Below are 25,965 nucleotides of genomic sequence, written 5' to 3' on the forward strand. Positions count from 1 at the left end.
TGTGACTAGTTGGGTGATAGTCACTGTTTACAGAACACATTACTCACATGTTCAGAATCGGCCCGTCGGTTTGGTTCCATCTAGACACGAATGAGAGCAGTGTGCGTTAATAATTATTGCAATCCGTCACCAAAGTTTAGTTTTCCTACATCGAGAAATGCACATGCATATACCTACGTACGATATTTATAGTGCAGATTTCAAGTCGGACGAATCTTCTACAGTTTTTATTTTATTCTTTTGTTCTTTGTGCTCGTTCATTAGACAGATTTGAGTATATGGTCATATAAATGTAATTTATGAGTGATTTACTTTTTAAATATGTGACAGTGCTTGATCTGTTACATCTGTTATACATGTATGCCTGCCAGATGCTAATTCAGAGAATGATTTTCTGCGTACATAAAAAATGTGAACAGGCTACTCGCTATAGTCCGTACAACAAATTGTTATTGAAATTAACATGCACATGCATCTAGAATTTCACATACTCGTTAATTATCATCAAGGATTTTTTTACTTGTATGAAAAATTGCAAAAATGACTTCTGAATTTTGAAATATGCACAACTATCCAAAGTCTGTAAAGAAGCCATTTATATCGACTGATGTATGATGCTGGACGATGAAGTACAAGGCAAATAGTAGTTATTTGAAAATTACGAGAATACATCGAGTATTGTCAACTCATGAAATCATGAGCCTAAGATAACTGTATATATTACTTTCAACAATGTTCTTTCAATTGTAGCTAATTTTTGAGTGAGTATTAACTACATCAAACGTGTAATTAATTCAGCACCGAAAGATGTGCAGAGTGAGTTCATCATTAAATTATCATTCATTTATATGGAACAAGATTATATGCCTATCATTCTCTCACATTTGTTTCACCGACAATGCCACTAAAAACAATAGTCTATAATTCACTTACCTGGTCTTCAATAGTGCGATGATCTGTCTCCTGCAACCATGTTCCAAGAATAACGGAATCGTCGGCATGACACACAATGCGCAGTAACGAAGTTGTGGTATTCCCCGGATTTTCGGTTAAAGTAAATTCAGATACCAGCATCCTTAACAGATGTGTGTATGAGCCTGAAATCAACATTTGTAGGGTATTTTTATTAACGAGAATCACAATACGTGAACGGGGTATTCCTGTTTTTAACAAATCGGGACATCGCAATGCCAAGGGATAAGAAGATAATAATAAGTCACCTTCGAAAGTTTGGGGTGGTAGCAGTAATAACGTTTCGTACAAGCGTAATCTGACCATGGCAGCGGGAGCTTTTAATTGTTGACCATAGTTTTTGAGGACTGTGGATAAGCTGAAAGGATAAATTCGAATGTTAACTGGTTTTCAACAAGACATGACACACACTTATTACCGCTCACGGGATTCAAAAGGTTGTGACAGTATGAAAGGTGCGTCACTGAAATACTTGTACTTTGTATTCTAAAATTAATACCAGAGTTTAAACTGATTACTTATGTATATTGTTAAGAAACAGGAAGTTTGCTATGTACTTTGTAAGCATTGCCAAGGCAGACTCAATAGGTGTGAGAAGCCTGCGAGTGATGTCATCATTGAGAAGATCTGAACAATGTAGCAAGAAACTGTGCATAGCAGAAAGTGCCCCAGCTCGGCCTTCCAGTGTCACCTGCCAGGTGAACGCATCTCCGCGAGCTTTTTCACTCTCAAGCTCTTTGTTTGAACGTGGAAAAGAATTCCTCCAGAGTAATAACATCCTCGGCAGTAATCCCCTCACCACCGCCACGCCTGTACGTAATGAAATCAAATTTATGCAAACAACTTTGTCCCACATATACACCACTTCAAATACATTATGGTCTCTTATTCTACATATTTTCATAAAGGCATGTTTTTGGCACGTGTCAGCACGTTGCAGTCCACGTTGTTTTGGTGTATTTTCTTACTTATACCAGCCGCTAATCACAATACGGTTTTAATGAATTTTGACTGTTTACTCTCTGAGATATTACGCTAGTACACTCCATTCCGTACCGAGGTGTGAAAATAAGATACTTCCAAGAGATCTGTGTAGCTGAACTGGCCAAATAACTAAATTCTCTGAGATGAATGAGATAACGTATTTCTACAAATTATTATTTTTACCAAGAGTCATTATAGCCCCGATCAATAGCCAACCAGCGTGAGTTCTGTTCAACGACAACCGGCTGTTTTGACTAGCACTTCTCAATAATTCTTCAGCTGTATTAAATATTATCTGAAAAACAAAAGTAACAGCATGCAAAGCATCGATTATCATTATGGAAAACTAGATTTATCATACTCGCATACACCGCAGCGTGATTAATATTTATGGATTTCTACTACGTATAATTCAGCGAGTTCTATTCGGCAGCGATGAAAACCTTTCAGCAACAGATAAAGCAGCATTATAATTAACTGTATGTGTGTCGAAATAACAATTTCTTAATAAGCACCTTTCCCTTGGTATGGGGAACTCCGAGGGGCGATAATCTTACGCTTCCTAAAACCGCGGCTAGGGCACTACTGTAGCCTGCTATTGCCTCCGGCGAACTTCTCATATTTTCAATTGCATCCACGCAACGGTCTATCAACGGTGTTATCTGACTTGGAACAGCGACGCAAATGCATCGCAGACACCACGAAGCGGCTAGTCTTGCCGCTTGACAAGGGTGCACCAAAACTGCTATTGTTGTTTCAATCAAGCCTGGACAACACGTAATATGCAAAAAGTCTTAATAATTGAAAAAAATTTGCTGAAAATGAACCACACGTATTTTCAATTGACGATTTTTTGAAATTATTGCATTAATAACTGGTTGACTGGTTTACTTACTAAGTGATTGGTCGGATATGAGATTACAAGCGGTTGTGCCCAGTCCGAGAATCAGATTTCCCATTTCTTGTAAAGCACAGACTAACAGATGTTGGCTGAATAACGTTTCTTGATTGCAGTCTTTCGCGTTTTCTGGGCTGAAGTCTGTCCGCGAAATGACAGTTAATTTTACAACATGCCTACTTATACCGCGAGCCATGTCAGAAGATACGGATATTACTTACCGATGGAGTTCATCTGCTTCAAAATTACATGGGCGATTTCTTTGCACGCTGCAGCCTGAGCTCCCTCACCTAACAACTTTCCTATCGTACCTCGGAGGATAAAGTTTATGCATTTTCTCGAGTATACTGCATCCACGTGTGAACTGGCCGCTTTGGGATTAGCGACCAGATCTAGGACGTGGGAAACCAGGGTGCTTATGTTACGCTCAAGCCAAGCTCCTCCGAGAATTTGCACAAATACTACATAGGCCTGAAAACCGCAATTGCGTAATATCGTAAGAAATCGTATATATTTAATGTCTCCGAGGAACGGAGAAGTTAGTTGTGTACGTTGTCCTTTTCCTCCGTTCAGATTTTTCTTTTACAGCCTAAAGATGATCGTATCCGACAAGACGTAAAATCGAAACGGACATTTCTAAGGTTTTGGTAGAAAATAATAAGGAAGCAACTTACATTTGTTCGTAAACAAGGCTATCAATAGCTCATAGCAATAATGGGTACTAGAAGTACCTGCCGAATTGCAATTACGTAAGTTTATAGATTAGGGCTAATGGTTAAGTACAAGGCTCACATGTGTAACTCCAACTCTCACTTCACGATTTACGCCCGAGCTTCCCTTTATCATTTCTCCTGTGCCTTTTAAAAAGCCGGCACCGCCGCGTAGAAATCCAGACATTAGTATGTTCAGTGCTTCATCCAATGATATTGGCTTAAACCCTTTACTTTGAGGAGCTAAAACTTTGAAATGTTTCGTAAAATTCATATTCTACGACGCATGTAGGGCAATATCAGAGGACTCCGTTACCTGGCGGATTGTTTCCTTTCGTGGCTGCTTGTTGCGTGGTGGCAACTAATGCACCCAAAAGTTTTGCCACGGTACATCTCACTTCATAATTTGAACCTTCGAATGCCCGAAAACACAACGTGGCAACACTTTCGATTTCAGTTGTGCACAGAAAAGGTGCGTGATTCAACATTTCCAAAAGACACTGAAAACGAATGATTGATCACACGCTAATTTTGGCTCTGAATAGTGCGCCTGGAACTAAGCAATTGACGTTGACGCGGGACCAGTGACCTTAACTTTGAGTAATGAGTATATTTCTTGCGCACAAGAATACCAACTTCTTCGCAATTTTTCTTTTTCACATATTATATTTTACCAAGAAATATCCCTATTGATGTCCAACTGACTATGAGGTATGAAGTCTTGAAAATGAAAAACTGATGTTGACTGCGTTATATTGTGTTAACATTAACAAGGTCAGAGGTGGGTTATACCTTAGCAGCAGCGCAACGTACTGCCATGACTCTATCCGTAAGGCAGTGTCGGGCCACTTTGTAAATTTCCTTGTGGACGTTTGTAATGGCAGATCCCATCCCAGCGCACACCTTGTATCACAGCGATGAAACAAAATGAATTTCAAACCGTACCGTAAGAATGTTTACGGTAGTTTCTATCACAACAAAAAAATTGTTTACCTTCTCAAGAGTGTGCATTATTTCTATCCGGGTTTGCGACTCCGCTGAGCGGAGTGATTTTATCAATATTTGAACAGTGTCTTCGTAAGATCGGCCCATCATGCGGCCCAATTTTTCGTACATACATCCGACGCAGCAAATTGCAGCTCTGCAAACGCGGACAAAAAAGTTTTTGATTTCGACAGAGTTTGTTTATTTCCAAATTTCCTTTTTTTTTTTCAAAGAGTTGGATATGCAAACTTACAATTTTGTGGGCAGGAAACTCGGAGAGTCGTCCTTGTTTTTGAGAATATCGTTGCACTTGTTTACTGTGTCAAATAGCAGAAATGTGTCGCCAACACTAAAGAGGGTTGCAAGGCAGCGCGCTATGAGACGACGGGTCGGTGGTCCCGGAGCCCCTTGCATGTGCCTTGTGAGCTGTTCGACTAATTTTTGTTGGCATCCCTTGATATCGTTCTGCAACGTCACGTTAAGTTCGTTTCGGTGTTAGACAAGCTTTATTGGAAGCATCAAAGAACTTCTAATTGGCGTAGGTATTATTTGAATATTTGCGACGGCACCATCAAACGTTAATTCGAGGGTGAGTAATCAAATGCGGACTGGCAGGAATTATCATGGTAAAAATAATATGCGATGCGTAAAAAATTTCGACGTATGAACCTTGCGATTTTCTTAATGGTTCGTAATACTAGACATTAAATTCTTCTTTATGGTACCGTGTAATGTAATTCCTGTTAATCTCTAGCATGCTTTAGTACGTAATTCGTCGAGATACCGTACCTATTGTTTTCTTTTCTTCTATACTGTTTTTCATCCGACAATTTAAATTCGAGGTAGATTAGTGGTTTGCTACGTGCTATACATGTAGCTGTATTGGTCAATGTCCATTGCTAATCAGAACTGCCACTGACGTTATCTCTATCGTTTGAGATATCATGTGCCCGAAAGTTCAAGCAAGTGTAAGAATTAGTTAAGATTTATTTTACGGCTTCAAAAAACCGGGGAGAAAAAATTAAAAGAAAAAAAAAAAAAAAATATCAAACTGTTTGAGAATAATACGAAGTAACATATCAGTACCATGAAGTATAGAGAATGGCAGTGTGATGGGCTTGAAAGTCATGCGGAATAAATTACGTTAGTCTGTCAAATTGTCAGAACGATTGAACAGTCAGGGCAGGACAAGCAGTTTTTACTATACGTACCAATTAACCGAGTAAACAAATTCATTATTAATGCTACTGTTTGATATAATTAAATTTGAAAGTTGATGCGGATATCTATTTGTAAGACATGTGTACGAAATGGCGTAAGAAATAACCGTTCATAATTTGGCTGTACTAAACTGGTTGCAATTAAATATGCAAACTGAAAATTCGATTCAGTTTTAAAACTAGATTCGTTAGTAAAGTTATTTTCAGTGCATGCTCAAAAATCATGTTCTAGCACGTACAGGAATGACTTGAATATCTTTTCGGAGTTTCTACATACCGATTCATTATTGTAATTTCGTAGCGAGATTATTCCATTCTCGTTTTTGTTTTTCGCGTGTACAATATCTAATGTAGACGCCATTACAACCGACCAAAATCATCATTTAATGCACGCTTTCGGGTACCTTACATTATTTTAAAGAGTGCCTAATTCAATGCGTGTAGAGCAGTGCGTAATCTATCATTATATAAAGATTAAGTGAAATGATAACAGCAGTTAGCGTTATGTAATTTTAAAGTACCGTATAAAAAATCACGGTCATCCTCTCGGTAACGTCGCTAAAAAGTGACATCAAATTAGCGGTCGCAGCTGTGTAATAGAATGCACCTAAAGAATGACTTCGTTTGCAGAAATCGATAATTTTTCGGCACAATATTGCGTAATATTCGCAAGAATATTATATCGGCACATCAGTGTTTTCAAGTAGCAAGATCGCGTGATATGATGATAGACGCATGATGCGCAGACTCTATTCTGCCTCGGCAACCTTCTACTGACTTTCAGAGTTTCGATTTTGCAATAAAAGTTTTAGAGTAACGCAAGTATGATTTACAGACGTCTATTTTTTCTGCGTTCCGTACGTTTTTCGCCGCCACGACGCACAGTCTCAACTATTTGCCACTTGTCGAACTAGCATCGTTAAGCGTCGAGCACGTTCTGAGGATTTGTCAAAATTTCAAAGACCCTTAAGGGTATCGCTTGGTGTACCTTTTGCGCCGCGACGAGGACTTTGTCCAGGAAACGCAGCCACTCGAATACGAAGACGGGCCGCTTGGCCTCTGGGATTTGATTTAGCGCATCCTCGTTGAGGGTGAGACTGTGACTCAGCTCCATCATTGTGACGGTCCCTCCACCTCTGTCCACTCTCTCAACGCACCCTCTTCGTCTGTAACAGAAGAAACCGAGTAAAGAATAAGCGTCACGGAGATCTTGACGTAAATATCAATTTCCCCATCATTTTCCATCAAACTCGATGAATCTTGCTTCGTATCACTTTATTTACTTCTAAACAGAGCAACGATGAATAATAATTAACGACGATGGAAGCCTCGTGCCACCGACGAGCTGTGTAATCGATCCATCAATCTGTTCTGCGATCTGCTTACACGACACAGTATAGCTATAAAAATTTACATCCCTAGAGATCAAAGTTCACGAAAATATAGGTACGGCGTTACTTTTAACATAATCATGTTTATCTCTTTGTTGTATATAATTTCATTGAACAAAAAAATTCCACGTGGCGAAATTACTGCAAGTGACATCTGTAAGTCAACTGTTTTGTCAATGTCACAAACTTGTACGGCGATATTTCAATTATACATTTATTTATGTTTCTCATAGCGTAAGGCATAGTTATCGTGACAGAGAGTGTAGCATGTCAAAATTTGTTTTGCAGCTATTTCGCTTTGTAAGACAGCCCCTGTCTCTTGTAATACTCGCGCGGGATAAACTGTTTCGCATGATTTCGAATTTGCAATTGGACAAAACACCGTGCCTAATTAATGATCGTACCTATACCGAACGCTGTCGAACGATAAAAGTTATGCCAAATATTGTCTCAATCACTCGTAAAAACATGCTCACTCATTCATCCCAAAACAATGTGTAGGCTTTGTACGTTTATAGCTTCCTGCACGATAATACGCTGCGTGGCCGAACGGAGCGAACACGTAGCTCTACAACCATGGTTTTAAGGAAGAGCAGTGGTAACCGGTTTTATGGACACTGAAATGGTGGAGGCTTCTTATACTAAATCGTGGATATTAGAAGTAGGTATGTACAAATTAAATATACAGTATACAGCCTTGACATTAAGGCAAACGTTGCTGTTTTTATCCAATAAACGTTAAAACGCGAGACGTGTCAATGAACGTTACGCGTGAAAACGATTAAGGGATACATGATTTTTGCTTAATTATCGTTTATTGAGAAAATTGTCTTTAACGCTTGATTGGCGCCTTAATTATCGTTCATACTTATGTCTCTCGGTTTTCTAACTTGTATAATCATACATTATATCGTATTTCGATCCTCATATCCGTTTTCAAAACGGAGGATATGTCCAAAGTCACGTGCGGCAAAGCAATGGTGGCCATTGAAGCGGTGCGAAAGTATACATATACTGTATGATACTCAGAGACAAGTTTGAAGTGAGATTACAGCGAGCGGTGTGACGAAGTTGTGCGAAACGGGCATGATGTATGGCCTGCGAAATTAGCGCGATTATATACAACGGTATATAATTCATAGTTTCGGCTCTGAAAAACAGTAGTGTAATCACACGTACCGTCATCCTTCAGCAGGTTAGGTGGAATTCAAATTTTTTTCGTACACATCCTGTTCACCGCAAGGTCAACACATTTTTCCGAAAACTAATGGCGTAATCTCCCTCATGATATTGCGGTATTCGATATAGTGACACTTTTCAACTTGTTCCGCGACACATAACATTAATTCGTACTCCGTTGCAAAGATACGATAATTCACAGCAAAGTATTATTTTTAGAGGTGTAAATACAAAGTAAAATAAATTCAAAGTAACGATAATCTCTGGCTACCTATGTTTCTAACAGAATTTCATGCGGTGGAATTATAGTTACGTCATCTGACAAATTCATGCAGAAATTCGGCAAGCCATACGCCCGAATCTATCTCTAACTTCGCAAATCAGATGATAAAAATCTTCAGAGTATGGGACGAATTTTGTCTGAGAATATTTAATCGCGTGTAACGTACATTTACATCGTGGAAGATATTGCGAATGTAGCATTCTTCGATTAGTCTTTTTCGATTATAACGGGTTTTACAATAGTAAATAACCCGAGTCATTCTAAATTCATCGTATTTGGGCGTTATTTTTGAAAAACAATAAGGAAAAGGAATACCGCTCGACAGTTCCAAAATATTCATTCGGTTTGGTACATATACTTATATAATAACTTTCAATGGATCGCAGTATTACCCGTAATGTTATATAATAAATACCCATTTAAATAACCACAAATTTATATTAATTTACATTATGATTAGTATCAATTAAAAGCCAGCTCACCTTGTAATTATGACAAGTGTAATTTCATATACTTTATAATAAGTGTAACTATACTGATAATTTGTGTTCTGGTATTAGCTTCTCTTTTTATTATTATCCTGGCTGAGAAAAAAATGTATTGCGACAAGACGGCGGTATATTTATACTATCTTAACTATACGGATATAACAAAAAAACTAGGACTGCTTTCGTGAAACACTTTGACACATGTAACAGCAAGGAATGTTCGCGTGTAAAAATACCAGGTACGAAGTTTATCTGCAACCTAATACATCCTACATTTTGACGGGAGTGAAAAAAATTAAAACAGGTGCAATACTTTGTCTTGTCATTGCGTTTTAAGCGTTTTTTTAATGTATGACGACCGCTGCTATAATGGATAGGTTGACAGGTTAAAAGCTAGATGAGCGATTCAAAACTACGATCAAAGTTCGAAGGAGATATTCGGCACTTCCGTACAGTCTTACCCCCTGATTCGAAGGTCGTGTATGAAGGCTGCAGGATGATTACTATCACCTGATTTTTCTCTGATTAAATAAACCGAAGGAAAAGTAAACCAAGTCCCCAATTTTTATCGAACTCAAGCTGATACGCACAATTTTTACAATTTCAGTCCAATTACGAGATCACGTGTAAAAAAAAATACGTGAAATGTTGTCGAAGTACATTTCTGATTCTTTGGGTGAAATAATTGGCACTGACTCGACATTTTTACAAGATATATTACAGGGAATTTGACAGGCCGACAGGTTGAATTCTCACAGAAGTATTTGGTCAGGAAATTTTTCTTCATTATATTTTGCAGCGTTCGTATATTATTCTGTGAATGCATTAATCACGTTAAACGAAATAACGTGTGATGACGCATGATATATAATTAATAAGTTTGAAGATCTTATTTTTCATACGAAAAGTATCGAATTATACAACAGAGGCAGATTTTCACGAGAAGAGAAAAAAATTAATGTTAATAATGAATAACGTAACCAGGTTTTCCCTGACGCGATCACAAGAAGTCTCTGTATTCATAGAAAAAGATAGTTTCTAAAAGCTGAATCACTGCAGGGCAATGTTGTACAAAGTTGGCTAGCACTTCACCATCGCAAATAAAATCGATTATAAGAATATCTCATCATTGCAAACAAAGCTGTAATTACCTGCAAATTCGTTGCTACCATTTTTGAACTTTATGACTTGTAAACGAGCTTTCATATTGTTCGATAATAAGTTTATCAATCATATTTGCATATTCAATTGATACACGAAAAGTTATTCGGACATGTAATTTCGATGCAGAGTTTGCTTAGGGTAAGACCAGTTTGTGATGAAAAAAAAAAAAACAGCACAAACAGTTTGCCAGATATTATTTTGCACTGCGATTAGAGCGAATATGATACTTCGGATCTAAATTATGTTATTAAAAAACAGGTCGGGATGAAATATATTTTTTCAACAAGTGTGCGTGTTCATTTGTTAAAACTCTATTCAGCCTTGAATAATTAGCGTTTCATTATACGGCTTACATCGTATATTTGCAGACCCTGTAGACATAATAATGATAAATGATACCCAGATTCATATCTTCCAGTAATCATATCTTCGGACAAGTTTGAAAATTTATCGTTTCGAGACGGTTCAAAACGAAGGTGGATAACTCATTAAAAGCCGTTGGACTTGCGTATATACACATTAAGTATAATAGCACCGATGCGTACGAACAAGTTGAATAAGGTCATCGTTTGCGTACAATATATAGATATTCGCAATAATAAGAGGGTGAAGGGAAGAGGGGGGGTTTAGCGATAAAAACGACATTACATTTAGCCCTTGAATTATTTGACTGTCTTTTCTCGATATCCATCGCAATCGCGTCATTGGTTTAACTTTGTTTTCATTCCAATCTCAGACTCTCTCTTGGATCCGAGAATTTGCTCCCTTTCCATATGCGGTCCTCGATTGCCTTTTTCTCTACCCCCGCTGCTCCCCCCCGCAAATCCTTTTTTTCTTATTTACCACATTCCGCCGCTCTTCCACTAAGTTCCTTATACAGCGGGGCAAAGTATACGCGACGATAGTTCAGGGGCGATAAAAAGTTTTCGTTGATATATATTTGCTTTTACAACACCGAATCGCTATGCAAATTCGAAAAAAAAAAAAAACAAATTTCAAGACACTAAGACATTCAGACTCACGGGTCTAAAAATAAATTGAAGAGCAGCATCAAGTAGTTTAAGATAAAACGCATAATATTTTTACTGTGGTTAATATTGTTAAATAAGTTTGATTAAGAAATTGATACGTTCATTGTACGCATAAGTGCAAAAGGGTATTATTTATGATATCATTTATTCAATCGATTTTCACTACGTGATAATTTCTGATTAAAAAAAAGCAAAAAAAAAAAAAAAAAACCACAAAGTCCGTTCAATCTCAAGCCGTGCTAATATTTCCGATCTTATCAATCACAAAATTTATTACCATGAAATCATACTTGCGCGTTAATGTATGGAATTATACTTATAGCATGTGTAAAACATCGAAAACTGGTATCGTGTTTTGGAATTTACTAAACTTTACACCGTGTACCTATTTCAGACGTTATAATAATGGACGGAGTGTACATTCTTACCGTTGGTGGATACTAATATGAAAAAATTACGCTTAATTTACACCATGAATAATATTCCTCATTATATTTAGGTGCGAAACACATTATTTGCATTCGCATTTAAGTAATCTGCAACATACTGCATGAACCGCCAAATTAGATTCTAATATTTCGAACGTAACAAACATAGAACAAAGTGCATAGCATAAATGATGGTAAAGAAATTGCAATGTAACAGGTTTGCAGCACCGAACGAAACGATGGCGCAACATTTTGCGTCTGGAAATTGAAAAATAACTCATAAAAATAACTAAAAAGATAACTAATAAATAAATTTATAGCACAACAGGAACTGATAAAATTTAGTTGTTAGCTAATACAAGGCTGTAGCTCAGCTTTGAAACAAACTTTACGAATAAAAAAAATTTAATTTCTCTATGGCTACATAAACATATAATATTGAAGATAAATCAAACTCACACATATCTAAATACTGCGAAAAATTACGTTGCACGCGATACATTCATTTAGCGCCTATATACATACACCTAATGTTGCAAGTGTCGAGTTACTGGATATTATTACAAACCGAATTTCTTTCGCCTTCGTTATTTGTTTCATTTTGATTCGGCAAATGCAAACGTATAATTTTCTCAATTAGTGACGCTGGCACTGTATGAATTATAAGTAACCATGTGTATGAATTATCAAGTTAGGTATACGATGCTCATTCACCGTGCAATGGCATCGTGACGGAGCAGTTCATTCGCACCAAACATACGTCACGTATATTCTTTTTGCAAAGCATTTCAACTACTAGAAAATCATGTCTTTCAATTAATTTTCAACTTTAGAAAATTTACTTTTAATTATTACAAGTAATAATATGTAATATATGTAATTCCACTTTAAAAGCACCTTTTTGGAGCAATAAATAAATTTGCTCAAGTTCTCGAATGTTACCGTACGGAGTTCCGTCCGTTATATAAAACAATTATTATCCCCTGCCAACGGTCAGAATTGGATTTCTTGCGTGTTAATTAAATGGCGAATAAAAAATCTCGATGCTGCACCGCTGAAAAAAATCGCAGACTATGATTTCACGAAGTGGAGGATCGAAAAACCAAATCAATTATTTTTTGAAGCAATCTAATACACACGCAGATACATTCGCATCGAAAAAATATACGGAGACCACATTATCTACGTCAAGGATTCCAGTTTTAAGAGCAAAAACAAATACGTATATAATATCGGTATACCGAATGGTGTAATTTTAATAAACAGTGATTATACGAGCTTCGTTCGAGGCTAGATTACGGAATGTACGAATGGGATTGTAGAAATCTTTTCTCAACAATTATTTTCATCATTCCAGAGCCCCATCAGACCAAAGAAGCAGTGAAATCTAATGAAGGAAATTAAACAGACGACGCTTTTCAAACGACCGCGCACGTAAAAAATCATCCCGGCTATACGAGCGTAGATCCATTTCGCACTTTTATTGTACGGTTCCGCAATTCAAGACTCGGGGTTCCGTGCACAGAAGATTCTCGCATATAGATACTCAGACGTGTCGCGCAACCCTTCATTCGTCTGCGCTTTAAACACTCAGACTACGGAAACAAAGCATTCTTGCTCTGGAGGGAGACAAACACAACGCTATCCAGCCGTAAGTGCACACAAATATACCTACGTATCTACATAGAAGTGCAATTTTGAAACTTGCGGGAGAATGGAAGACAAAGGGGTGAAAGCGGAAAACTGTCTGACCGTCAAAATCGTCGGGGGCAAAATAAGAGATATGCCTTTGTGAACGTTTGAAATGGATGAGCAAAATTTTCGAGTAACATTGTCGAGCTACGATATTAAACAAACAACGCGAGCTTTGAAGTGTTCTTGCGGTTGTTACCATGTCTACGATTATTTTACAACCATTGAGCGACTTTTGCAACAAAAATTACGTATTTATTTTATTTTCATTTTTCTTCCGTCCCTGCAATATATAATATAATATCAGACAAAGATATTCAAACGTGTTCATTTGCCCTTTGCAAATCACACGCCAGCGAAACTGGTTTCTGAAATGAAAATAAATTATAGCCCGGGTCGTTGGTTGACGTACACAAGCATAAGCTACATCTGCGCACCTGCTCAGCCATAAAATGTTTAACATCTGATTCTTGCCTGGAATCTGTAATGTGCGAAAGAAAAAAAAAATTCAAACATTTGCAACTAATAACAATATACTAAAACTAACATGTATATTACGAAATATTATTATCCCAATATTACATGGATATCGATATACAGTTATCTGTAATTATATACTTTGTACGGACAAATTTTGCGACTATTTTTATCTATTTTTCATATCTTATTTCTTTCCGCTGCATACTCGTCCACACTTTATACATAATCCACGCGAATAGAATCGATTCAAAATATTTTGGTTACTCATTTGTAATAATTACAATGACTAAGTAGCGGCACGACGACCTGCGGACCTGCCAATGAGTCTAGCCAATTTCCCGTAAATTTTATATGCGTAGTATTTTTCTTGTTAATCATGCGGTATTTCAGAATTACAATCAGCACCCGGTGAAGTAAACACAGAAATATGCCTGTAACGGATCTCATACGCGGGAACAAATTATGAACATCGTCTTAACGTTCATATGTATTAAAGACGTACGTCAGTAGCCTACTAAACAAGTTTCACGGTAGCATAGCTGCCGAGTGTGGAAAGAATACGACTGATGGTAAAAAAAAAAAAAAAAAAAAGAATTCGAGAAGATGTATATTTTTTTAGACCCAATGCCCGGGGGTTACATACCTGCGTCAGTACAATATTTCCTTGCTAATTACTTATTAATGCTGATTCGGAGATTTACTCATTTGCAAATTTATCTTAGATTCATTTTTGTTATACTTATTGTTGTTTTTATCATAATTATTATTTTCAGTCGTCCAATGTACACTTGGTCGAATGAACGTGCAATTTTTTTTTTGTAGCGGCTTTGTTCTAGAAACTTTCGTATATACATGTAACCATATAACAAGGTTACAACGATCAACCACTCTGGACATTGAATGACCCACCGTAAGCTTTGTTATATAGTAATTTAATAGTATGACAATGGCTGCAGATTTGTTCTCAAAAATACCTAGTTCGAAGTTTACAATCTTATCAACGACGCTTGTGTAAATCTTACAAGTACACATTGTCAGAGAATTCCTTGTAAAGCGCAAGCTGAACATCATTATAAATAAATACATTGAAAAAAAGGAATATCAATTGAAAGAAATAATACAAATAAAATTACTGCGTGTAAGAAAAGAATCGGTGAAGAAAAACATGGATATAAATTTTTAGTAATGGATATTTGTGATACGTAAAGTATGTAAATTCGGCAAAAAGAGAGAAGTAATGTAAGGTGGCGGTGTTAATTCGCAGGGTAAAACTTGGCGCGCTGCTTACGATACGTCTTTCAAATACTTCGGAAGGATTTTGGAAACATACGATCAGGGTTACGCCCTTGTCATCGTTACTCAGCCCGGAGTGCTTTCCTACCGACGTCAAATACCGTGTCTCGTTATCACGATCGTAATTATACGCCGTTTCCGACCACCTAGAATAATAAATTCACCAATCGCCGACACATTTATAGTCATCGCGCATATTTTTCTGTTCTATGATTAAACGAGTGAATTTCGGACGATATTTATCACACGCGACGCCGGCGAAGAGAAAACAAGACTGGACAGTGCTCGACACCGTTGACCAGCGATAACTCATCTGCAAAAATTCGCGATTGTAGCGATTTGTAATATCGTTTGCCATATCTCTTCTTACACGCGTGATATTACACGGCTCATAATTTGTTCGTCTAAAATAGCGAAATATTACGTACGTGCTCTACGGCTTTCGTGAATATATATTCAGCAGATTCGTAACGAACGATATTTTTCAAACAATCAGAAATGGTTATAGTTGAATAGTCGGTAGGTAATACATTACGTTCGGATAACGACGATACTTAAAATATACGCGTAGAATGAGATTCCCGCATCACGCGGATACGCATACGTGTTATAACTCATACTTTTTAGAAATGTGACACGAATTGGGACGACTTCTTATACGTACCGATATTCCTATTTACCTGCGAGGGAACTGAGGCTGTTGTTGATATCATACAATTATGAATCGTTTTGCGTGTATTTTTTGACAACATTCGGTAAAATACGATCGAATGTTGATTTTTTTTTTTTTTTTCAATACCATATTTTTCACAGGTAAATCCGGTTTATGAATGACAATCCACGCAATTGTTATTTTTGTATCTTTATTTCCTCAGCGGCATTGTTGCAGTGTTCAATTTATATGATTCTCACGCCAGATGACAACGACCGCAGTCTCTACATTATTTTTCAATATTTTCCCCTTCATTCGCAAAATAAAAATATTATAACGCAGCTGTAACAGCTATAAGTTTATAATTTAGTCATCTACAGGCGTGTTTTGTTATTGTCAAAAATGCAATATAGCGAAGAAAGTAATAAGTAAAAGAACCATATTTTCTCCCCTCTGGTTTGCAGCTGAAAAGCCTGGATCGCCCCTCTACACCGTATCAAATTCAAATATTTCCACGCAATTTTACTGTATTCTAATCATGTTGATGAATAAATAAAACTGTTAAATAGTATAATGTGCCGACCCATACATTCCAACGAAAACTGGTTTTTTTTTTTTTTGCTGCAGCAGAACGACGTGGTCTTCGCCGAATTTTCGCCTCGCGAATTTTATTCCCGAACCTCGAGTATACAGGATACATAACGTATCTTGCGCAGAAGTGCAAAGTAATGGAAAAATATAATAATGCGAAAGTACAAAAAACCGACACAATGAGTTATCTGTACCCTCTGATTTGTTTTGAAGATCAAACAATACATACCGTGTGTATGAAAACCACAATAGCACATCATTCGACGGCGACTCTCACACTTGGAAACGAAATTAAAAGTGGACGAAGGCATGAAATAAAAACGTACGCATATGCGTATTAAATATGACGTTGGAATACTGCTTGAAACTCATATAAAAATTATAGGAAACGCGTTCCAGCTACACAAAACACAACTAGCTGATTATATCATAATACAAAACAGGAATTTTATATTAATGATTTACATATCATCTCGCTATTATAAATATATGTATATGTATACACAATATACATATATTATATTGGCATGCCCGTACAATGACAAGAAGAGATAGCGTTAAGCCTCGCATAAACGCGGGAATAAAACCGCGTGTAATAAACGCTGGCCTGATCATCCGCGGCCATTGCAAATGCGTAGTGCGAAATTCTGCGTACCCCCCCTCCGATCGTGTTCGCCAAATGTACGAGAGTGAGGTTCGGGTTCTCTCAGTTATCTTGGTCGCATGAATCGACGTCGGGCGAGGGCTTCTTTTACAGTCATACAAATCCCATTAATTCAAGGAATAATTGGGAGGGATTCAAAAGTCTTCCGCATTCGTCGAACTACCGATGATTGCATATCGTAAATATCGAATGAGCAAAATTGACCTGCACTTTCTGCATTTTTGCAGATATTTATAAGCTACGATGTACCTGTATTTAGCGACAGAAGCTAAATAAATAAAATTGAAAAACTCGCGAAGAAGGTTTATCCTTCGACTAGTTTTTACCTCATTCATTTTATGGTATGTAGACAGATAATCAACCCCGCGAGGCTAACGCATTCTTCCTGGTAGTGCAGAATTTTTTTTATACACGCGTTATTGTCACTGCTGCGGTCGGATTCGCACATCAGGATCGTAAATCGTTTTATCTGCATCTGTAAGCGAGTAAAACTTGACGCGATAACTGGAATCAACTATGAGCCCGTGTCTATTAATATTGCAGATATCAATTAACCTCTAGCCGGCACCTTTATCTGTTATAATATTGCTGGTACCTTGGGGTCGTTGTAGACCCCGGCCGAAAATTGCTGGCCGTAACTAAGAAATTTAATGCTTTTACTTGAATTTTCTTTTGGGGGTTATTCACTCGAGTGTCTTTTACAAGATAAAAAAACGTCGCCATGATATTTTTTAATTTTAATCGACCCAAAAGTGCCAGCAATGTTACGCCTGATAAACGCGCTAGCTAAAAGTTAATAACTTCAAAGAATACGGAGGTGATGAAAAATAAAATATCCAAGAAAATATTACGCAAATATGCAACGTGTCTGAGGAATTCAGCTAATTTTATTCGATCAATATTTATTGTTTAATCATTCATACATAATTACGCAATGATAGTCCGGTTAGTTGGAGTTGCACGATTAAAGTATCTGTACTAATAGTACTAATACTAATCGCAATTGTAATACTTCATGAAACAAAGAACAGGAGACAAGGTAAAAAGAAAATTAATTGCAATTTATTACTGGTGAATTTAGCTAACTTCAGTTGTAATGAAAAAAAATAAAAAAAATCATTCGTTGATCTCCCTAATCCCGGAAATATTTCTTGCGTCGCGTGATGCATTATACTTGGAGGTTAGTTGTTGAATGATGATTGAGACCGCCATGATGGGGTATGGGAAAAAAAATTTCGACCAACGTGTTTTTCACAAGCACTAATATGTTATAAAGTACCATCTCCTGAAGCACGCTGTTAATAAGGCTCGTAACTATTTATTTTCTTTTCCACACATAATGGACGATTGAATATTCGCATGCTAACATCCTCGCAGCGATTTCCAATGAACAATTATCGTTCGTGCAAACTGCGTTTGATTATAGCACCTTTCCAAATTCCGAGAAAAAAAAAAGAATACAAAAATAAAATCCTAATAAATAACATACACTTAAAATCTCTTTCATTTTCCAAATTACTACACTTTCAGCACTGCAGATTATGGCTGTCCTATACGTGAATCCATATGAATCCAAATGAAATCGTTCGAACTATTACGTTAGGCAAAGCTTATCTAATTATATTTACACCAAAGTTTTAACGTACTACTTCTCGTACGGCAATTTTCTACGCTTTGTTTTTTAGATGCGAGGAATGCCGCCTCACCGTAATAAAATGCAAATATATACGCAGCTCGGGATAAGCATCAATTAAGATCACACGGTAAGAATGAGTAAAATCACGCATGGGATGTAAGAAAAACTTAATCTATTCGCGAACACTAAAGTTTGCCACGTATAATAAGCCGAGATGAGTTTTATTCACTCCGTGTTGTTTTATTCAATCATGCCATTAGTATTAACATTTTTTCTAAACCACCGTTTTTCTCGATCTTGTATATTTTGTACTTGTATATATTATTGTTTCTGCAGTCTCTTACGCATTTTCTTCCGTCAGTTTTTTATACGCTCGAGCAGAAAGTCAAGATGATTATGCAATTTTAAAAGGCGTAATTACGAGTAGTACAAGCAATTGAAAATACTTTTCGTCAATTTAGGTCGCTACGTCACGTTTCACCATTGTCTTTTTACAATTTTCTATAGAATATTGCGAGAAATTGTTTCAACCTGTAACGACACACTGTGCAAGTGATGCAACGAGAACCGATTTGAGGTCTTCATAGAATTTATACTGCCATCCGAAAACATTGGTCGTTGCATCGAATTGTACGTGAGAAACTTTTTTTTTTTACTTATTTTTAGAAACACCCGTAAAATATATCAACTATTTCGTGAATTTTATTTCACAGATGCCACGCGTCTAAAACTTTAACACTCGCATGCATATTCACGTATATGGTATGAAAAAAAAAAAAAAAAAAATGAAAGCCATGACTTTTCGAAGCAAGTTGGAGTCCTCCGTTTTTTCAGTTAGTTATATTTAATTATACAAGAAAAAAAATGGAGATCGTCCCGGATACACGTGCAAAAGCGCGCTTGACGTCAAGCCTGCAGTAGAAAGACGAGGAAAAGGAAAGAGAAGAAGATTAAGATAAGAAAACAGGTTGATAAAATATTCACGAATAAAGATTTTCTAGAATCTAATAAAAAAACTTCTTCACGTTTCATTAGGCGCGGTGGTTCGAGTTTCGGATTATTATCAAGCCGTATATGGAATGACACGCGTATGCTATGGTCAGGAACAATGTATACCGACTAAAGTAAAATCAATTTGACGCGAAGACTTTAATCGGAATGCCGAAAGATTTTCACACGCGTGCAATAATACGTAACTCGAGTGTAAATTCGTCGAGCACAATACAATGCACACGGCAAAAACATTAGATGACCCCGAAGCCACATACCGCCACTAAAAGTCACGAATGATTGACGCGGTCAACTCGATATTGCCTACGCAAGCTGATTCATATAATTTTTTGATAACGGACGTCACGCCGTTGTATTGTGGCCAGAAATTATTATTCACTGCGGTTAAGTAATTAGAGCCTTGAATAAACACGAAGAAAAGTTTAACCGACGGATGTATCTAACCATAAATTAAGTACCTACATAAATATACGCCGTGTGATATGGTAAAATGCGACTCCCAGTTCATCCTCGCGATACGAGTCAGCTTAGTCTTGACGTCAAGGATGCTGAGACGCAGAGCTTGTCGTATAAGATGAAGAAAATTGATTGGCGACGTGAACATAATGAAACTAATAATTACGGCCACACGTGAAAAAGTCGGAAGAATTGGGTAACATGCAAATAAAGGTAAGTAACGAGGACCGTAAACCGTACAACTGTAAACTTCGTACGTAGGTCTCTATATTGTTCGACAACTCGGATCTCAGGATCATAGCTGCCGAAACGACGGTAACGATGAAATAAAGAAGATGCGTGTCAAGACATCCGTACGACGGAACGGTACCTACGGTTCACCGGAGCACGGTAAAAAGGGCAGACATACGTGGCGCAATAATTAAGACGGATATATGCAGTGACGATGGTCGCGTTTCGTTAGTCGGCTTATATTAAGAATATTTACATCCGAAATTAGAACGAAGGGCAAGAGTTGTGAAGGTAAGTACCAAAGTATGGTTATCCCGTATCGGTGTGTGACGTGCGTGTTGGCGGTAAAAAGAGAAAAAAAAGAAGAAAAAAAAGATAGAAGCAAAAAGAAAGAAAAACGAAAAAATTACGCAAGTAATTATAATGAACCCGTGCAATCGGCTGTCTATCAAGAGCTGACCGTCGTCTGTGAGCAGGTCCATCAGACAAATCTCTGTTTGGCTGATCGAGGGCAAATGAAGCCCGTCTGACAATGAATGCATGCCTGCCGATAAAAGTTTTTAATTCCTCGTTATCGTATGTTGTTATACGTGAATCGTAGAAAAAGTAGTAAAAATAAATAAACTTTCGTGCGTCAAGAATATTACGACCATTGCACAATTCGTTGTAGCGTACCAGTTTTAAGTTGGCGAAAAATTTTTTCTTAAAAACAACAGCCAGACGTAAGCATTATATGCGTTAATTTTTTTTTTCCTACTATTAAGAGGATTTCTGTATTGTTTAATAGGTTTCTCAGGTACGTTGTAGATTTGGCTTATTAATATACCAACGTCACTGTAACTCGTCGAAGAAATGAATCAAAGAATAGTAAAACTACGTGTGGGTATTGGTATTTATTCAAATTGAAGAAGGTACCGTCCTTGTCTTGCCGCGAGAGTCAAGTACGGGTCGCTTGATTAACTGTTTAATTAACGATTGGACGAGAGATACTTTCTGCATTTGAAATACACAAGGGGCAAGAGAGAGCTCTTGTACTGCATTTAAAAAAATCGCATACTGCAAGATCGAGGTGACTGTAAAATTGCCTGTGCATTCCCTTACGCATCTACCATAATAGGAAACCTGAAAGCTGCGCCGGCCTCAGAGAGACCAGTTTCAATGTCAGTTTCAATGCTACGACTGCAAGCAGTGTTCGAAGATCCCGGCAAAAAGGACCACACCAAAGTACACGTTTATTGTCCAGAGCTAAAGGCTGTCTGGCTGTACTTCGAGTCGTGGAGGACGACTATAAAGAAAAGGGAATACGTCGACTTCACGTCGAAGATAATGAAACCCACCAGGGTTCGGTACACGGGTACAACTTGTATACTGAAGGATTTGCAGTTCGGACAAATTCAAACGCCGCAGCTGTTTCCATATTTTTATATCGGAACATGGATATGTTATATTTGGGATAAAAGTGTTTCGACCGTTTTTATAAACGTAGAAGCAAAAAATCATGCTGCTTGTACAGTATGCGTGAAATTTTACTAATATACCATTGATCGCTAGAGTCAATATTTGACATGCCTCGATTACCATAAAACACGCAAATTTATCCTGCACCCGTTGGCACTCTAGTAGAAAACACAAGCAATAATAAAAACATCGCGAAGACAATTTACCAAATGGCGTATGTGCGAGACTTGCCGTTCCGCAGAAATGCTTTTTGATTTGCAAATTCAGGCACATGGAAAACGGTGAGAAAGAAGAAGATTTCACGCTGGAAGAAGTTCGGAGCCGTCTATACCTGTTGTTATTATCGATAACAGACGTTACAACACCTGGTGAAAAAGTTTCATCACGACTACGTTATGTTACGCAAGTTCTCGCTAAACAATAAAAATGTTTGCATTGTGCATCGCGAATAAACGTAAGTAATAAACTAGTGAAATGATCCCAAGTCGTTTTTATAAAAAGTTTACGATACAACGACAACGGATGATACAAAAGGAAATAACAAAACGAATAGAAATTCCGAATTTTTAGCAAAATTAGATGTTCAAGCAATTAGCCTAGCCGCGTATATTTTTAGAGTATGCCAAACAAGTTCCACACATTTCATTGTAAAATTGAGGCTTGTAAAAGCGGGAACGGGTGACCGGCAAAGTTTGGTTACACCTCCCATACATGCTTGACCAACCAGTTCTCATTCCGAAATTTATTGCCGGGCACAAGATTACAATTTTTTTTCAAACATCCTTTTTCTCTTTTTCTCATACCGACAACCAAGATGTCGCCGACTCTCTAATTAGGCCCTGGCGAATGCACGACGCACTGCATAAACAAAGGAAGCAAATCGTAAACGCCTCGAGTCCGAGGGGTTATTTACTCGCGTGTAATTGAAGTCAGCCGAATGCTGATCGAAACTGTTATTTAACACCGCCATTGCATAGGGCTCTAATAAATTATTTACAATTCCATTATGCCTTAACTTGAATATTGTTCAATTTTTTGTGATTCATGGTGCATCGTTATCTGTAGCTACAGATTCGCGAAAGATCAATGGTTCGGTGAGTCCAACTTTTTAGTTAGATCCACCCACTCAAAACCGTGTGAACAATTTTAAGATTCAGTATACCCAGTGTATTTACTTTTCATCGCTGTTATACTGCAAAACGATGTCATTGCAAGGTACAAACACGTGATAAATCCCAACTGAAAGCTTACTGTAGAAAATCTCGTTCCATCGGTATCAAATGCAGGTGAATGGTGAATGGTAATTGATCGTACGCGTATGTTGTATACGATAATGTCAGTCGAAGTATAATTATAACGACGTGCAACTACTTTGTAAACTGGCTTCGCAGAATTGCAACAAGATTTTCACTCGGAGATACTGAATTGAAATGTTTCAACGAATGTTATTTCTGTCTACCTAGTTTTTCGGAATTATCTTAATTTCGCACACGATACACGGAGCGAAAGGTCGTATAAAATATGCCAAAGATTAGTTTGCTAAAACTTTGGGTTCTGTGCGTTCTTCGCGGATACATGTAATTGATACCGACGAGAAAATATAAGTGCTACCTTTCGCCCCTGACGTGAGTGTACCGACAAATAGTTTTACCTTGGACCTCGCGTGTCAGCAAAGTATGACGCGTATGGGATCGACAGCAACGAAAACGGTCACGCTTCATATGGAGGGTGGCCTAGTTATGAAAGTAACGCCTCGCGTTTTGTACAGCCATTCTTACCATTTGTACATTCTTCGATATCGTTCTGCAAATCATGTCTGAATTCGATTGCAGCCGCCCGAAATTGCGGGAAATTTCTAGGACATATCGTTACAACACAATAATATTTGTTTTCTGTGCAAATCAATTGAAAGAACCGATAAATCAATGCAAAGTATAAATTTATTTTATTATTGCAATGTCCCAAGGAAGAGATAAAAAGTGTAGAATTTTCTTAGAATTATTTGCAATCATTTACTTAACGCAAGTTTTACGCAATCGCCGTCCTGGAATTATTCAAATGGAATCTTTACTTCAAATTCAATGACGCGTATATTTATCTGCTTCTGCTGCTACATTGTGTTAGCAATTAATAGAGAGTGGTTATTATTCGCGCACATAACTTTACGGTCAACCATGTTTTGCAAGCAACCGTCATTCGTTGACGATGCCTTGACACCGCAATCATTGGTGACAATGTTTTTTCCAGGGATAACAATTTGCATTTGAGAATCAGCACAAGGGCTATTGGCATTTGGACTAAGCAGCAGGGATTTTTTCGTGACAAAAAACCTAACAATAAATCAACTGTGCCACGATTTGAAATATTGTTTGTATATAAAAACGTACATATTTTCTACTCTCAGACTTGTGCTTTTACTTCTTTCTTTTTTTTTTTTTAAACGAGTGCATTTCGATCCTGTTATATCGTGAATCACTCGATATCGATTAAAGTAGCTATTGTACCGCCAAAAACATGACTTGAAACTGGAAACAAGGCGGATGAGACTAAAAACAGTTCATTCGAGTTGAAATCGAACTTCCACGTTCGAGGTGAAACGTAAGTTTATGATGTAACTGTGATATTTTGGTTCACGCCAATTACTATCGGCTGTAAATTTTTTCTGTATAATTTTTATACTTTCACATATATAAGGACATAATTATACATGTACGTAATTGAGACATATTTTTTCACTGTAAAGCTGAGAGTTAAATAAAAATCATAATAGCAAAGCTTTATACGTCTCATGAATATATACGTAATATTTCAAGGATGTTGAGTATGGGACTTGTAATTACGGTTTGGGTAAAAATTTGCAACGATGCAGAAGGTACTCGCCTCAGAATATCACACGGCTCACGTCTTCTTCTTCCGTTCGTTTTTGTAGTTTCGTTCTGTCTTTTTATTTTAGTTTCATGGTTTAGGCTTCGTTTTTCAGCTAGCGAAAAGACTCCTCTATGTGATTTACGGCGTTTAAAAAAGATATCTACAGTGCCATGTGAAATCTGTAAAATAATTAAGAAAAAAGAGATCACTAAAAGAGAGAAAGAGAGAGCAAAAGAAAAACAAAGAAAAACTGTATAAAAAATCAGATTATAATAGATCAGTTGATTATTTTTTAATCATATATTATATATTTTGGTAGTCGTGTCGTAATTCTTGTAACTACACAACTCCGTTTGAGAGCGTCAAGTCATGTGGAATAAATACACGGTGATACTTTATCATAAAATTACAAGCATTCTAAGTTTGGTGAACGGTATAACATAAATGAATATACACGATTAGTTAAAAAATTGTTCAAACCAACCTATCATAAATTCTACTATTTTTTCTAACCTGTTTTGCGTTTGCGTTTTATATTCGTGCCTTTCGCGTCGAAGGATTTTAAATAGTAAGAACGACATCGGCAGGTATATTATCAAGTCGATAAAGAAACGTTTCGTATATCGATTGATCAGAAATTGCGACAAAAAAATCTATACACCCTCCAATACGCCGTACTTTTACATATTACATTATAATTAAAAGTAGTTATCAGGTTATTAGATTGCATCGATTCCTCGTTTCATACATCCATTAGTTCATTCGCTCGTTAATTTACTGTCAAAATGAGAGAAGTAAAAATTTACCTATAGGATGAAAAAATCTCATTATATACCGTCATCTTTGGTCCAAAAATACTCTACATACGCTGAACGACAATTACAGTTCAAGAGCGACATCCGCAGTAGCGATCGCAGTAGCCGACCTCAAGCGGACATGCCGCGTATGAATCGATAGCTAACATGTACGTGAGAGGATCGCGCGCCCCACTGTCGATCGATTCCTGGCATGGACCCCCGGCGAAAAATCGTCGGCGAAAGGTCCTCAGCGGCGTGCAGATATCCCGCTGTAGGAACGGACGGCGTCTCACTGTCCGCGCCGAGGCGAGGCGACGGTCGCCGATCGGCGTTGGTCCACCGTGAGCGGTTTCCTCGCCGATCCGTTCCGAACCGATCGCGACGACCGCGGCCGTCCCCCACCA

At 37.4% G+C, this 25,965-nt stretch overlaps 1 protein-coding gene and 1 long non-coding RNA gene across 13 annotated transcripts in view; one reads left to right on the forward strand and one right to left on the reverse strand.

The window, feature by feature from the left end:
- Positions 1 to 25,965, reverse strand: part of LOC124180454 (HEAT repeat-containing protein 5B) — a 75,765-nt gene that overhangs the window by 10,020 nt on the left and 39,780 nt on the right. For 5 of the 12 annotated variants that reach the window (XM_046565980.1, XM_046565978.1, XM_046565974.1 and 2 more), the window contains 14 exons: positions 6,757 to 6,934; positions 4,802 to 5,013; positions 4,558 to 4,705; positions 4,357 to 4,467; positions 3,881 to 4,064; positions 3,647 to 3,813; positions 3,076 to 3,325; positions 2,852 to 2,995; positions 2,472 to 2,722; positions 2,140 to 2,251; positions 1,530 to 1,782; positions 1,221 to 1,330; positions 934 to 1,097; positions 48 to 80 (listed from right to left, as the gene is read on the reverse strand). In XM_046565980.1, coding sequence (XP_046421936.1) covers positions 48 to 80; positions 934 to 1,097; positions 1,221 to 1,330; positions 1,530 to 1,782; positions 2,140 to 2,251; positions 2,472 to 2,722; positions 2,852 to 2,995; positions 3,076 to 3,325; positions 3,647 to 3,813; positions 3,881 to 4,064; positions 4,357 to 4,467; positions 4,558 to 4,705; positions 4,802 to 5,013; positions 6,757 to 6,885 — 2,268 coding nt within the window. In that variant the 5' untranslated portion in view covers positions 6,886 to 6,934. Of the gene's footprint in view, positions 1 to 47; positions 81 to 933; positions 1,098 to 1,220; positions 1,331 to 1,529; positions 1,783 to 2,139; positions 2,252 to 2,471; positions 2,723 to 2,851; positions 2,996 to 3,075; positions 3,326 to 3,646; positions 3,814 to 3,880; positions 4,065 to 4,356; positions 4,468 to 4,557; positions 4,706 to 4,801; positions 5,014 to 6,756; positions 6,935 to 8,338; positions 8,358 to 16,669; positions 16,785 to 24,776; positions 24,944 to 25,570; positions 25,913 to 25,965 lie in introns of those variants that run through there. The other 7 variants (XM_046565977.1, XM_046565985.1, XM_046565979.1 and 4 more) reach the window with 6 other exon arrangements.
- On the forward strand, positions 20,265 to 20,786 carry LOC124180460. Its single transcript, XR_006870263.1, has 2 exons — positions 20,265 to 20,403; positions 20,469 to 20,786. It is a non-coding gene; the product is annotated as an uncharacterized LOC124180460 (long non-coding RNA).

The sequence above is a fragment of the Neodiprion fabricii genome, chromosome 4 (genome assembly GCF_021155785.1).
Source record: "Neodiprion fabricii isolate iyNeoFabr1 chromosome 4, iyNeoFabr1.1, whole genome shotgun sequence".
Taxonomy (NCBI): Eukaryota; Metazoa; Arthropoda; class Insecta; order Hymenoptera; family Diprionidae; genus Neodiprion; species Neodiprion fabricii.